The following is a 14,492-nucleotide window of genomic DNA, read 5'->3' as shown; positions in this document are numbered from 1 at the left end:
AGACACCCACACATACACACAAAGAAAAAAAATCATTTTTATAAGGTTTCAATCATTTATGCTTTAGTTTCTGTATTCATACTCTTAGATTTTCAAGATCATTACTAATCTAGTTTTCTATCGAAGTACTTCAAGAAGAAGTATTCTTCTATGGTATGAACAACTGGGAAATGATAATCGTCGACAAACTTAGAATGTCACTTAATGTTATATGTCTATTTGTTCATTTGATAATGTATCTTCTACTTCATTTAAATATCATCATAAGTCTTACATTTGATCTTAATCAACATTATCACTAATTAAATTGAGTAATATAAAAGTATCACTATTCAGTAATGAAATTTAATTATAAAGTATGTCAAAAAAGAAAATGGACAGTGGAAAAGTGTGTATGAGGCCTACCTAAATGATTTGGAAATAAAACAACAGAATATTTTTGGTTCCCAAAGTTTTTCATATATCGTTCAGGCATAGAGTAGTAATGCAACATTAAATCATTCTATCATGTCAATATCATTCAGTGTATTCATTAGAAATGAATTAGGTGAAAAGAACTAATTTCAAAACAGGTTTCAATTTAATTTGAACAATATAGAGCGAATATTTTGTCTTGTTATAAAACTGATTTATCCATGAAGTTTTGAGTAATATTCTCTGATTTTCCTCATCAATATTTTGTTTCACTAATTAGCCATGATACGAGTGTACTGACAACCAGATTGTAATTAGTATATTAGTTTCCATATCTAGTAGAAAGGTTGAAAACTAAGTTAATAAGAGTGATCACATTGCAGAACACGGGTGGGGATAATCGTATTGTATTTAGCACAAAATTACAGAGGTACATGGTAAAATAGAAAAACCATACTATGATACTCAATTTGCAAAATGTTCAATAATTGTCTTGAACTTCATTGTTCTTGCATTTCCATACTAATTGCTTTCTATTCCCGCTCTTTCTTTTCTGATCTTCCCCATTTTCTGCTGCCAGACATTACATTCTTGACTCGCGTAATATACTACTTATATCAATATAAGGTAGCACGCACCACAACATGAGTTTAGAAAAGTAATGAAATGACGAGTATACCAATTATAAACTCTTTTTTATATCAATAGGTAAATCTAGAAAGATTATATGTAACTATGAAGCTTCAACAAATCATTTTTTCAAAAACTTCTCCATTAAAGTTTCGTTAAACTATCTTGGTTAGAGCTACAAACATACACAGTCAATGTATGCTTATTCAGTGTATTAACACTTCTATAAAATTGCAGAAAATCAGCTCTGATCAATTATTATCTGTAATTTTCATTACCTGTATAGTAAAGTAGTGCAAGATGTTGATCTATAAATGTTTTTAAATAAAGAACAGAATATGTTGTCACTTTGTCAGTTATCAAGTGTCAAAATAACATTCTGAGTTAATTCAGACATTTCATAAAATATGAAATTGTTTCTCAAATAAGTAAGATTACCAACCTGCTTATCAACAATCAAGTGTCCCAGTGACAACACTAGACCCTAACAAAGTGGTTTTTTTGATGTTAAAGAAAAAAACATGAAAAACCTAGTTAGATGTTTTTTAAGTAGGGTTGGGAAGATATGCTCAAACGACACCGTAAACAAGAAACTAGAGCTTATTCAAAATATCTTGATTGAAGTGGGTTATTTACAAGGTTTTCTAAAGAAACACGCGTTTTTAATGAACAGGAAAATAGTGACATCAACGGTTAGTAAGAAAGCTTTGTTCCTAATGTTACAATTTACTGGAAATGTAGCTAGAGAGGTACTATGTGATTGACTGAGTTTAACTATGAAGAGAGCTAAATTAATCAGTGGGAACTATAAATAATCATATGCAAAGAACAGTATGATATTTTCGCTCTACAAAGGTTGAGTCTCAATAAACAGTATTTTTGATATGATATCTTTTAAATTTACTAGTTTGTATGTACAAGATTGTTGACGTAACCTCAAACTATTGTGAATTTGATTCGGTTATTTATTTACTCTGAGGAAGGGGCTTATATTAAGTTACGAAACGTCAGAAATACAATTCTTCTGCTTATTGGAATATAAGAAAAAATATAATTATTATCAATGAAGAGAAAGCTTAATGCAGGTAGCCACTGTCTACTGATTTCTAGCCGACATCAAAGGATAAGTTACCTTGTTCTCCCACTTCCACGTATATCTGCGAATTCACCTGCCCCGGTGGAAAAAGCTATATTGAGCATATAACTAGACAAATGAGCCAAAAAGTTAGTGAACACTTCCCTTCGTTGTTAGGAAGGGTTATAATCAAAACAATACCCCGCTCTATTTTATCACACTTGATCGATAGCGTCAATTTACTAAATAGAAATAAATCATTTGGTGTAATTTATCGTAAACCTACAAGCTTTCTTTCTGAGGTTCAACCTCTTCTATAGATAACAACTAGAGTTAACAACCCGTCTTTGTGTTCATAAGTAACTTGTAACACCCTTATCTTTCGCTTGGTCAAATCGGCCTTAACAGACGATTTTACTGATTATTATTTTCCATACACTTTGTTGGTTTATTTTTTACACCCCTCCTTTTTCACATGTACGCTTCACTGTCTAACTATCTGCTCAGATCTATAATCCTTTATGAATACCATTTCAGTGTGTATTTTTCCAAGTCATTGACCTATTTCCTATTGCGAAACGTTGGTTCAAGTGTTTATTATCCTTACCACAACTAGTACACCAGTCATCACACTAATAATTTATGATATTCACTTACTATGTTTAGTAATGTAATCTATTCCACCGTTATCACTTACCCATAAACTCTCTTAACCAGTTCAATAATTCTATATATGCATATCAATATCCATGTATATTAGCGTACAACTTGAAGAGGATGTAGATGTCAACAATATAGTTTGCTTATATGTATGCTGTTCAAATCTACCATATTGGTATTTTTAGTATTTTAAAATAATAATCAATAATGATGAACTGTAAAATGGAAGGACTTCTAAGACATTTACATAGATACTCAATGTAACTTAAATACTTCAAGTGAATTCAATTCTTTTTGTTTATTTACCTTTACAAATGATTATTGAATATATGTATATACAAAAGAAAATAATAAAGAGAAATCTATTCACCATATTATTCAATGTTTAATTTATTAAACACTTATTATAATTATAAGCAAAGATGGATAGTATCTAGCAGTGAAATCCAGCTGGACGTGTGTTTCATCCTATTTGGGGTTCGTCAGCTGGATATATCTGCATCTCAGAGTTGATGATCACTGTGAGAGTCAAATCCTGTATTTTTCGCCTCAAACGCCATCACGTTATCCACTTAACTACTGAGTCCTGATAGCTGCCTGCTTGTGCAATGGGGTGAAGTTATATTCATTTGGTATTGTTTACTTGTATCTTCCCATTGTTATTTGGTTAGTCTCTTGTTACAGTCATAAACATTAATAGAAAGATCTAAATAAACAATACCAAGTGAATTTACTATAATTATTTTAGCACTGATAAAAACCATAATAATTGTATTGTTTTCTATCTTTTGTTAATATTTCTAGGATCGTAAAGGCAATCACTTTTATATGGGATTAAATCATGAAGGTGTCATTACGTATAGAGGAAGTAGAAAAGCACATGTTTTTAGTTGGTAAGATGCTTTTTAAATATTTGAATAAATTGGTAGTTGATGATATATATATATATATATATATATATATTCTTTTATATGAACTAAGCTGTACATTAAAATGTGTAATTGTTTTAGTAACCGCATTCTACAATAGTGAGATACTCGTGTTGTTACTAGTCATAAAATATTAACTTTCTATTTATAAATATGATTTTTATAAAAGTGGCTTAAAATCAACCAAATTTTATAAACAAAGAATATATATTGTGTTGATAAATATTATTCAATTATCGCTACCAAGGCTTAGCAACACCCATTAATATGATGAATGGATGTTGATAGTTTACTTACTCGATCAAACTTCTAAGACCACATTTATGTGTGGATAACTATTCCCTCATTAGAAACATCAAGTACAACGTTTTCAAAATTAAATACATTGAAGATTTTTTCTTAATATTCATCGATTATTGATGTAAGTATGGTTAATGGAATTACGTTGTCTCTTTAGTAAAGTGTATCAATCTAGTAAGTATTTGAATGTAATGAGAGTAGTTTTTGCCTGTTATTCCAAAGTGAATGTTTAATTGATACACTAGGTTTCAAGTGAGGAACATTTACGAAACATTTGGTATACTGATTAAAGAATCTTCTTTAAGTAAAAATCACTTAATGAATGTAGAATATGCATTCCAAGGTAATAATGTTCGACACTTTAACCGGGTTGGTAGATATAGAGGAATCACTTAAGAGAGTAGGAAAACCCTTATTCCAAAACAATGGTGCACATGGGCTCCAGGATCCTAAGGGAAGAAATGGCGTATGACCGGCTACCATGGGACTATATCTCCTTACATCGCTCCACTGCTTTGTAAATTATACCATTAAGTTGAAGGCTACGGGTGTGGTCCCCTAAGAAAACCACGCATTCCTTCAAAAGATTAAGTAAACAAAAAAATCAAGTCATTTTTTTTACATTAACATTGAAATATGTTTATGATTGACAGGAATATTAATTTTTCGAATCTCCTATTGAATAAATGTATATACAACAGATTATGTGTTATAGGCAACAATTAGAAACTGTATAAGTAAAATTTTAATAAATCTAATATGAATTGAATCAATATAAAGTGAAAGTAGTTGAATCTATTTCTTAAGAGTTTCATTCAAATGTAAACTGAAATGGTTTAACGATTGAATGAAGCATTTAGAAACATACAAAAAATGTAATATTGAAAATAACTACTTGCATTTATACTCATTCATTAAAACATATATTCTGAAGACTAACTATAGATATTGGAAGCAAAAATGGATGGTGGCTAACAGTGGAATCCAAGACGTGCGTCTCGTTTTATTCAATACTTGTCAACTAGGTGTATCTGCATCCCACAGTTGATGTTCATACTGGGACTCGAACTCAATGACGTTCGCGTGAAACGTCATCGCGTCTTGGATTCCACTGCTAGCCTTGATACATCTCCTTTCGTAATGATTGTAACGTAAGACAATATCGAGGCAATCCGTACAAGATACGTATATACTAATAAGAGATTGATCAATTGCAGTCCCGAGCATTATTGGGAAGATTTATACAAACAATACAAAATGAATTCAACTGTAGATATTTTGTTTCAAAAGTATACCTTATATAAATAGAGATATAAACTATCTATCAGTAACCAAATAACCGATGAACTATTTACTAACTTCTAATGATGGAATATTTACTTTATTCTTTGAGTATTTTTGAAAGGGTATGATTGTTCTTAAAAATTCAGGAAACAATGAATAAATACTTTCTAAGTGCCATATCTAGAATTTGAATTTCTGCCACGACGCATACAACATGAGCGCTCAAACGCTCGAACCCTTCAAATGCAGGTTAGTCGACAGAAAACGAGTGGAAAGAAGTCTTATTCAAACAGTCAAATATGGTACAAAAACTTGGGTATTTATGGTTTTTAGTAAAAACGAAATCGTCCTTACAGTCATCCAATCCGCATGCAGTAGTTTTCAGCACTTATTTTATCGGAAAGTTAAACCTCGAGATTCTGGAACGTTCTTTCAAAAGATGATTAGACGGAATGCCTTCGGTTTTTTCATAGCTTTTTAAAGCTTCTTTAAGTCCATCGGTAGCCCTCCCCTTATTGAGTCTTACCAGATGTACATGTGTTGAGGTAATTGAGACTAGCCTACACTATCCACTGACCTATCTTTTATCTTAGTTGACATTCGTCAGTGATGAGTACCTATTGCGTTCAATTACGAGTTGTTCAGTTTCACAATCTATCACATTATTACTGGGTTATTGAGTCAACAATTGACCTGAGGTATTTAAAATTGCTTTATCACTGGATTGTGACTAACATCATGTTTAACGTGTTCTACAAATAGTATTAGCTCCCTAGAAAAAATGCGGCTATGACTTAGTGGTAGATGATAAATAGCACGAAACCTAAATGAAATAAAGCTTCAAGTCAACTGCTTTCAAATGACATATCTAAATATAGAGTTTGATAATTTAAGCTCATTAGATTACTGAACATTTTGAGGCCTAATCGACAGAAATTGGTCAGTACTTAAAACATTTGATAAACATTGGTATCGGTCACTAATATGTGGCTGATCAATTTTATAACTCCAGCTATTAGATCAAACATATGATTTATTAAAATGTGAATATTTTATTAAACCAGTAAACATTACACCATCTATCATATAATAATCATTTTTATGCAGGAAATACTTTCGAACATAATTCTACGTTATATAGTTGGTACTTACACACGCTATAATCAAGCAATGTTTTATTTTCAGAAGGGGTTTGTGGATATTTTAGAAATTTCACAGATTGAAATCATGAGTCAATTGAAGCTAGATCACCATGGAAAACCTTGAAGCACTGGACGGCCGTTTCGTCCTGGTATGGAACCAGGTTTGTTGTGAGATATCAGCGCACTGAAGACAATGGTATACGGTGGCGCAACTTCGTGGATTGGTTGAAGTTAGACATTAACACCGTTGGATGCCGGCTCAGTGGCCTAGTTGGTTAGACGCTTGGCGCGAGACTGATAGGTCCTGGGCTCGAAACTCGCGGGGTGCGGGATCGTGGGTGCGCACTGCTGAGGAGTCCCGTACTAGGACGAAACGGCCGTCCAGTGCTTCCAGGTTTTCCATGGTGGTCTAGCTTCAAATGACTCATGATTTCAATCTGTGAAATGTTTTATTAGCTTTATTATGCTTTGTTTAGTCAATCACAGTATTTTCATTTTCTGACATTTTACCTATTCTATGAATTAATAATTTATCTATAGGCAAAAAATCAATAAAATAAGTTATGAAGGAAAGTTATTCATTATACAAGTGGAATGGGAACAGGTATATTCTCATTTTATTAATATCTTTGATTGTTTCCTTAAGCTAATTTGATTTGTATAATGTTAAAGGATATTTCATATAATAACAAATATTTATAGATAATGATATCGTTTATTAATTTAAACACTTTGAAATTGTTAGCTAAAAGTATATAATAATGATGTGTTTTGAACAAATCACAGTCAAATATATACACTATTTGATGTTGGCTCAGTGATCTAAAGAATAAGGATTTGATGTGAGATCCGATTATCCTGATGCCTCAATTTTCTCATTGTCATAAGCATTATAAACAGAGATAGATGGTAGCTGGCTAGAGAGAGAAGGAATGGTCAATCTCAGTCCTAATAGGAAGCTTCAAACAGCCAGTATATGCGAATTGAAATTCAAATTTATCCCATTATACAGGTTACTAGTTATCTAGACTCAGTAGCTAAGTAGATAGCGCGATGGCATTTGAATTGAACGATACTGGGTTCGAGTCCTTTAGTGAACGTCAATTCTGGGATGCAGATATACCCAGTTGATTAGTTCCAAATGGGAAGAAACTTGCGTCCTGCTAGATGCTATCCATCTCTGCTCCTAAAGCTTGTAACTTAAGTCAGGATGCACTTTTACCAATAAGAGACTGAACAATTGCAGGTGTTAGCTTAAGTGTGAAAAATCAAACAATCAATAAAAAATTAGTCGAAAACACTATATGATGTCGGCTCAGTGGTCTAAAGGTTAAGCATTCCCTGACCTGACTGTCTGAATTAAATCACTTCTGATGGGGTCATGCTTACACATTGTTCAAGGGTGTGATTGTTGGATTAAATAGCTATTCAGTGCTTCCTTGTTTTTGCTAGTTATTTATTAACACCATTTATGTTTCTTCCAAATAAAATTAAATTTTATTTTCAGTAATTAAACAACTGAGTTAAATAAAACCCTAGTAAGCGATAAAGTGAATTAAGGACGATGTTCTCTAATGGTACAGCCAACAAACTATTTAATATAAGCACTTTTAAAGAATTTTAATATAGAGCAAAGTGTCTATCCTAACTTGTAGCGATGAGGTACCTAACCCTCTCAAGGTTATTCCAGAATGTAAGTCAGAGATTTTTTATGTTAAGTTAAGAATTCATATCATGGAGTTTTCATTCTTCGGACAACAGGATTGGAAAATGGAAATATTCAAAGATTACGTAATCTAAGCTTCCAAAAGTAATTGTTTACTTCACTGATAAACTGACAATTTATAGCCTTATCAACTTTTCTGTTCGTCATGCGAATTTATTTTTTTTTTATCAAAGATTTGAGATGGTTATCAATTTTTATTTTTAATATAATATTATTTTGAACAATTTGAAGCGTCGACATACACTTGGTTTCAAATGTCCAACTCCAGAATCAGCTGAAGCATTATGGAAATGGGCAGTTGATCGTCAATGTTTTTTCACGTAAGTGAAATATATATAAGAATTTTGAATACATATTTTTTTTTAAAAAAAAAGTAGTTGAGTATTTGTTTTGATGTATGATTTTCGATCTGGAAGTTAAGAGTTCGTAAATGTGATCAAACATCCTGGATTTGATTATCAGATGTAAAGTCATGAATAGGTACTAAAGCAATACAACTAGTCATGTTTAAGTGAGTTAAATAAGAAGAAACAGACAACTTTTCAAAATGGAGTATTTCATAATGTTAAAGTTATTTGGAAATGAGTTAGGCATCAAATAGCCAACTAGATTTATATTTATCTCATTTGGTTATTTCATAGAGTTTATTTACTTTGAATATAACTGATTCAATACATTATTTATCTATGAAAAAAACTTTACATAAAAAAATTTATTCCATTTAGCTTAAATCGATCTGTTGATGCCAAAGAATCCAAAGCTAATGGTGGTTTATTTAAACGTCGTCAATTTTATACATTTACGTAAGATTCAAGTTTTATGATTTATATTATATAATAATATTCTATGTTTCAACGGTATGAAAAAAGCTTCCAATGAACTTTATTTTGAGTTTATTGTAAAACAATTCAATATCATCTATCCTTAATAAATAGACCAGTACATGATATCTGTGTGGTGTGTGCTACTTATATTGACATAAGTAGTATATGATGTTAGTCGTGAACAGAAGGTCTGGCAACAAAGAGACAAGAGGATCAAACAGTAAAGAATGAAAACAGAATGCAATTTGTATGAAAATGCAAGAATAATGAAATCTGAGTCATTATGAGACAATTGATGGACATTTTGCAAATTAAGCATATACTTTATGATTGTTAGATTTTGTGTCAAATACATTCGATTGTCGCCATTCGTGTTCTGTTCACTACATCAGTAGTAGTTATAAATCACCAAAAAGAATTTTCGACAGATCTTTTTTACTTGTCTAAAGATATTTATGAAGAAAATCCAGAAATGATATGGATGTATCATTGATATTTTTTGGGTAACATTATTATGAATCAATCATCATTAGAAGCCATGATTTTGATTGGTTAACTTCAAACGGTAGAATATTGGATTCACATATGTTTAACTAGGAACTATTTAACTGAGTTGAAGTTATTCAACAGCATACTGAGATGTCAAAATGTTGTACATATCGGATATTTTTATCTTACATAATTGTATTGTAAAGCAAGTTTAATTATTATATTATTCTGATAGTTTAAAGAATCGAACTGTAATAATATGAATGAATATAACAATTATCTCTAATTATCTTGTATTCAATTTTGTCAGTAATCTGAAACACTATTGTTATAATTTGTGCCCTGTGTCCTATTAATGTATAACGTGATAATACCGCTAATTGGAGAATAGTGAACTATCAATCGGACTAATGATGCATAAAACCCGTACGAGTAGTCTGCAGTCCTTCTCTCATGACTGTTGAATCCAGAACACCAATCTCAGCCTCCACAATATGAATCATTTACTTCAAACATATTGGGTTTATGTACAAAGCAAACAAACCACATTGTACCATAAAATAGGAAATAACATTTGTAGAAGATTTAGCCAAATATGGCTGTGAATGTGGGAGATTGTAATAAATAGACAGGACATAGTTCAAGAATGGTAAATTGTATCATAATAGTCCATAGATCAAAATAAAGCTCATACTAAGAGGGACATGAATATGAATAGTTTAGTTATTTAACTATTAAACGATGAAAGTATACGTATGGTATTGGTTCATAAATGGATCCCAAAAGTTGCCATTCATTATGCTAATCGGAATATAATAACTGTATCATTTAATTGAACTTACTATTAAATGGATTTGCCAATTAAATTAAAATTTCTATTATAACAATCTTATTTATTCAGACAAAACGTAACATTCGTTTTAATGAAAGTTCAAAATGAAACTATTAATTGTTACATAAATTGAGTTGATTTCTATTGTGTCCAAGATTTCATTGAAGTGATATATAGATATATATAGTAAGCTGAGTTCTACATAAGTTTAATCGCTAAACAATACTTTATTTGAAAAAAACTTCTTCATCATGAACCCCATCAAGGAAATTTTGACCAAGAATATATGTGAATCAATATGACTTTAAAGAAATTAAAATCTCTTTATTGAGTAATCTTTTTTATTTTATTCTACGTTGATTAATACTGATATTAATTGTTATCCTAACATGGTAGACAGGTTCATACATCGAAATGATTTAATTGAGATATATTGATTAGAAAATTTGTTCTTATAGGTTCTATCAACTTAGTAGCAGGTCGGTTAGAGAACACGAAGACATTATTCGCTATACGTCCTGCAAAGCTTTAGGTCTAACATTTGTTGGAGTTTTGTTCTTTGAGCTTTACGACCAAACTTACTTACTTACTTACTTACGCATGTTACTCCTCGTGAAGGAACATAGGCCGTTCACCAGCATTCGCCATCTAAACCTGTCCTGGGCAATCCTTTCCATCTTCTTCCAGTTGTTATTCATCCTCTCCATATCTGCTTTCATTTCCCGACGTAATGTGTTCTTTAACCTTCCTCTTTTCCGCCTTACTTCAAAATTCCAAGTTAGGGCTTGTCTCGTGATGTAGTTTAACGATTTGCTTAATGTATGTTTTATCCATTTCCATCGTCTTTTCTTAATTTCCTCTTCAGCTGGAAGCTGGTTTTCAGCGAACAAAACTCCATCAAAATCATCGACCTGAATTCCAAATTTTCTCCACCATCTCAAATTTCATGACTAACTGAATAACTGATCGAAGTTAATTAATAGATTAAAATAAGTCAATGCTGTAAATAAGCCTAATCTTTAATAATATTAAAATATATTAAAAATTCATTACTGAATGAATACTATACTTTGTATTCTAATTATTTATTACATAACGAATTCAACCGTTTTGAGACATGAGATTAATGAATTACATAAGTTTATAGGGATTATTTTCAGTCCGTTAAAGACGCCGTGAATATATATACATACTGTTCCCTTTCACAGTATACTTGTTAGCAAATCAATATATTTCTCAACAAAAAAATAATTTACAACATAGTTACTGAAATCAATAATAGACCTTATTAGTATTATTTCATTAATTTCTCTAATAGTTATATTATCACAGTTATTGTATTTATTGTTATTGGGAATAATAAACTATTATATTATATGTACGAAGTCTCTAAATTATGAGACAAAATGAGAGAAAATATATTTCTCTTGGTAACCATGGTAACTGACAAAATAATACACATAAACTAACATAAATAAATATGGTGTATCAGTTTTACAAGTTGTTTTTTTGTTATATCATCAATACAAATGAATGTATATAATGGATATATATATATATATATATATATATATATATATATACTACTTACAACAGTAGTAACAATAGTAACGTTTGTTTGGTAACATGCTTGACGTTTTATTATACAGAGGTGTATAGATATATATTACTTTTATCTGTATTTTTTGTGTACAAAATCTCTAGGGGAAGATGCCAAAAGGAATTAATGCAGCTTAATTCTAGTATGCCTGCTATACCTCAGCCCAGTGTCTCAAGGTAAGTAATAGTATTAGTAGTAGTCATTAGTAACATTAATAATAATAATAATAATAATAATAATAAGCGTTTTACTACAACTATGAAGAAACTAAAAACATTAACTTGTATCTATTTATTATGCACATCTATCAAAATAGTGGGATATATATACGTTCATCATTCATAAATAATTCAATAATATTGAATTCTAATTACAAATATCAATGACTATATAATACAGAGAAACAAATGGGGAAGAAATATGTTCACTAAGAGTTATCTTATTGTTTTGATAATTATGCGTATATATTACTGACTTACTTAATTACAGTTGTTACCTTTTGTGAAGAAGCATAGACCGCCTACCAGAATTCTCAATCGAACTGAGAAATAAAAGATTTATTAATATACATTTTGCTGAATCTTCATCATGAAAATATGTTTAGTGTCCTAGCTTCATTTCCAATTTGTATAGAATGGAATTAAATAAATGGTTGCATTATTACTATTACTAGTGGAGCTAATCCGTGTCGGGTAGAGACAAGTATCTATTTCAGTACAATAAAGGATGGTCACGCAATTCCATGGATTGGTTGAAGTTAGACATTAACACTGCTGGATGCCGGCTCAGTGGTTTAGCGTTCAAGCACGAGACTGTAGTCGCTGGGTTTGACTCCGGCGAGTGGGATCGTGGATACACACTGTCACGGAGGACTCCCACGATAGGACTCTACTATTATCATTGCTATTATTATTATTATTATTATTACTATTGTTACCTAGTAATATTGCGCTTCAAAATCTAATCATCAAAGGTGTTTATTAATAATCAAATGATCATATCTTTTTGTGATATCGGAAACTTCCGATAGGTTTTTTTGGTGATTTGTTTTAAGTCGCTTCTCCAGAGCAAATAAATAAATAAATCAAAAGCGGAATTTTTAATTTCGGTTTGTTTTCATTACACACAAAAATAAATAGTTGATGAGAATTATGCATTAAAAGTAACTGAGTTGGCTTTATTGAAAAAATAAACAAGAAAGGAGTAGTTCAAACAGTATAGAGAACAAATAAGTTTAAAGACTAAATAATAGAAGATATAACTGATATAAGAATACACCCCTCCCCCCCCCAAAGCACACAAACCCGAAAAGACGTTTGTTATAATTTTATGAATAATGTAATAGGAAATAACAAAAAAATATTGTTATTACTTTCTATTCTGGGTTATTTAATATTGAACATTTTACAACCCACTTAGTTGTATCACTACTAGGATTTCGGCTAGAAGGTTATGATTGTTCACCAAAAGAGAAAGCAATACACTCTATTGAATAAACTATAAAATAAAAGCTTTTTTTTTCTTTAATAAAAGCGATCAGAGTTTGTTTAACTAGCGATTTCAAATATCATAATAATGAACAAACAATTGATTCATTTATTTTTATACTGGTTGTTTGAATTTCCCCATTGACATTTAGAAGTATAGTTGATCAGTCATTTATTGTGTATATGTGCATTCTGTGCTAATTACCTAGATATTGACTTATGTCACAATCATTAGAATTAGAGATGGATAGGTTCGAGTTTCGGAGTAAACAATAAATCTAGAGTGTACGTGTATTAAGCTAACGAGTCTTAAATATGATGAAACACACGTTTTACATTCGACTGTTAGCCACCATCCATCTCTGATTATAAATAACTAGTTATTTATAATAAACATACATATCGTTAAACATATAAATTATTTCAATTTGTCACATCATGTCAGCATAATAAGATGAGATTATGAGAGCAAATCTCAGAGTAGTATAAATAGTATCAGTATTAGTAAAATCTAAGAGGTAAGAAAGAATGGATACATCTATGCCATTAGAATAGATTATAATCTAAGTCGACAAATTTCCCCAACTATTGATTATGATAATCATTAAAAAACTTAGACAAATAATTTCAAATCTATCAACTGTTTAGTAACTTGAAAGATTGATATTGTGTTTTAGTTTGATAACCTCTAGACATCTTCCAATCTACTCTTATAACATTAAACAAACAAACAAAAAACTCGTCCTTCTTGTAGTTAGGCACTGATAGTGTATACATAACATATATACCTTATCAATTTATATATCCATATATTTCTTTATGTATAAAGCTTATAATTTACTGGATACAATACAGTGTACAACTTTATTGTTAAAACTAATTGAAATGGATTTGTATCGAATAAAAGTATTTACTTATTTAGTGTAAATTATTTAATTAGTCAATTTACAAAAGCCTACTGAACCAATCTGTGGGCTCAGATAATAATAGTAGTAGTAGTAATCATAATGATAAAGATAATAATAATAATAGTAATAATGGTCATATTTTATATGAAAATTATATTCAAAATAATCCTAGTGGTTGAAATTTAAATAGTT

At 30.5% G+C, this 14,492-nt stretch overlaps 1 protein-coding gene across 1 annotated transcript in view; it reads left to right on the top strand.

Moving 5' to 3' along the window:
- Positions 1-14,492, top strand: part of MS3_00009647 (uncharacterized protein) — a 94,581-nt gene that overhangs the window by 52,445 nt on the left and 27,644 nt on the right. Inside the window, exons 9-13 of the mRNA XM_051218043.1 lie at positions 3,584-3,672; positions 6,975-7,038; positions 8,392-8,480; positions 8,886-8,963; positions 12,010-12,081. Coding sequence (XP_051064474.1) covers positions 3,584-3,672; positions 6,975-7,038; positions 8,392-8,480; positions 8,886-8,963; positions 12,010-12,081 — 392 coding nt within the window. The remainder of the gene's footprint in view (positions 1-3,583; positions 3,673-6,974; positions 7,039-8,391; positions 8,481-8,885; positions 8,964-12,009; positions 12,082-14,492) is intronic.

The sequence above is a fragment of the Schistosoma haematobium genome, chromosome 7, assembly GCF_000699445.3.
Source record: "Schistosoma haematobium chromosome 7, whole genome shotgun sequence".
Lineage (NCBI taxonomy): Eukaryota > Metazoa > Platyhelminthes > Trematoda > Strigeidida > Schistosomatidae > Schistosoma > Schistosoma haematobium.
This window is presented reverse-complemented; position numbering and strand designations above follow the sequence as displayed.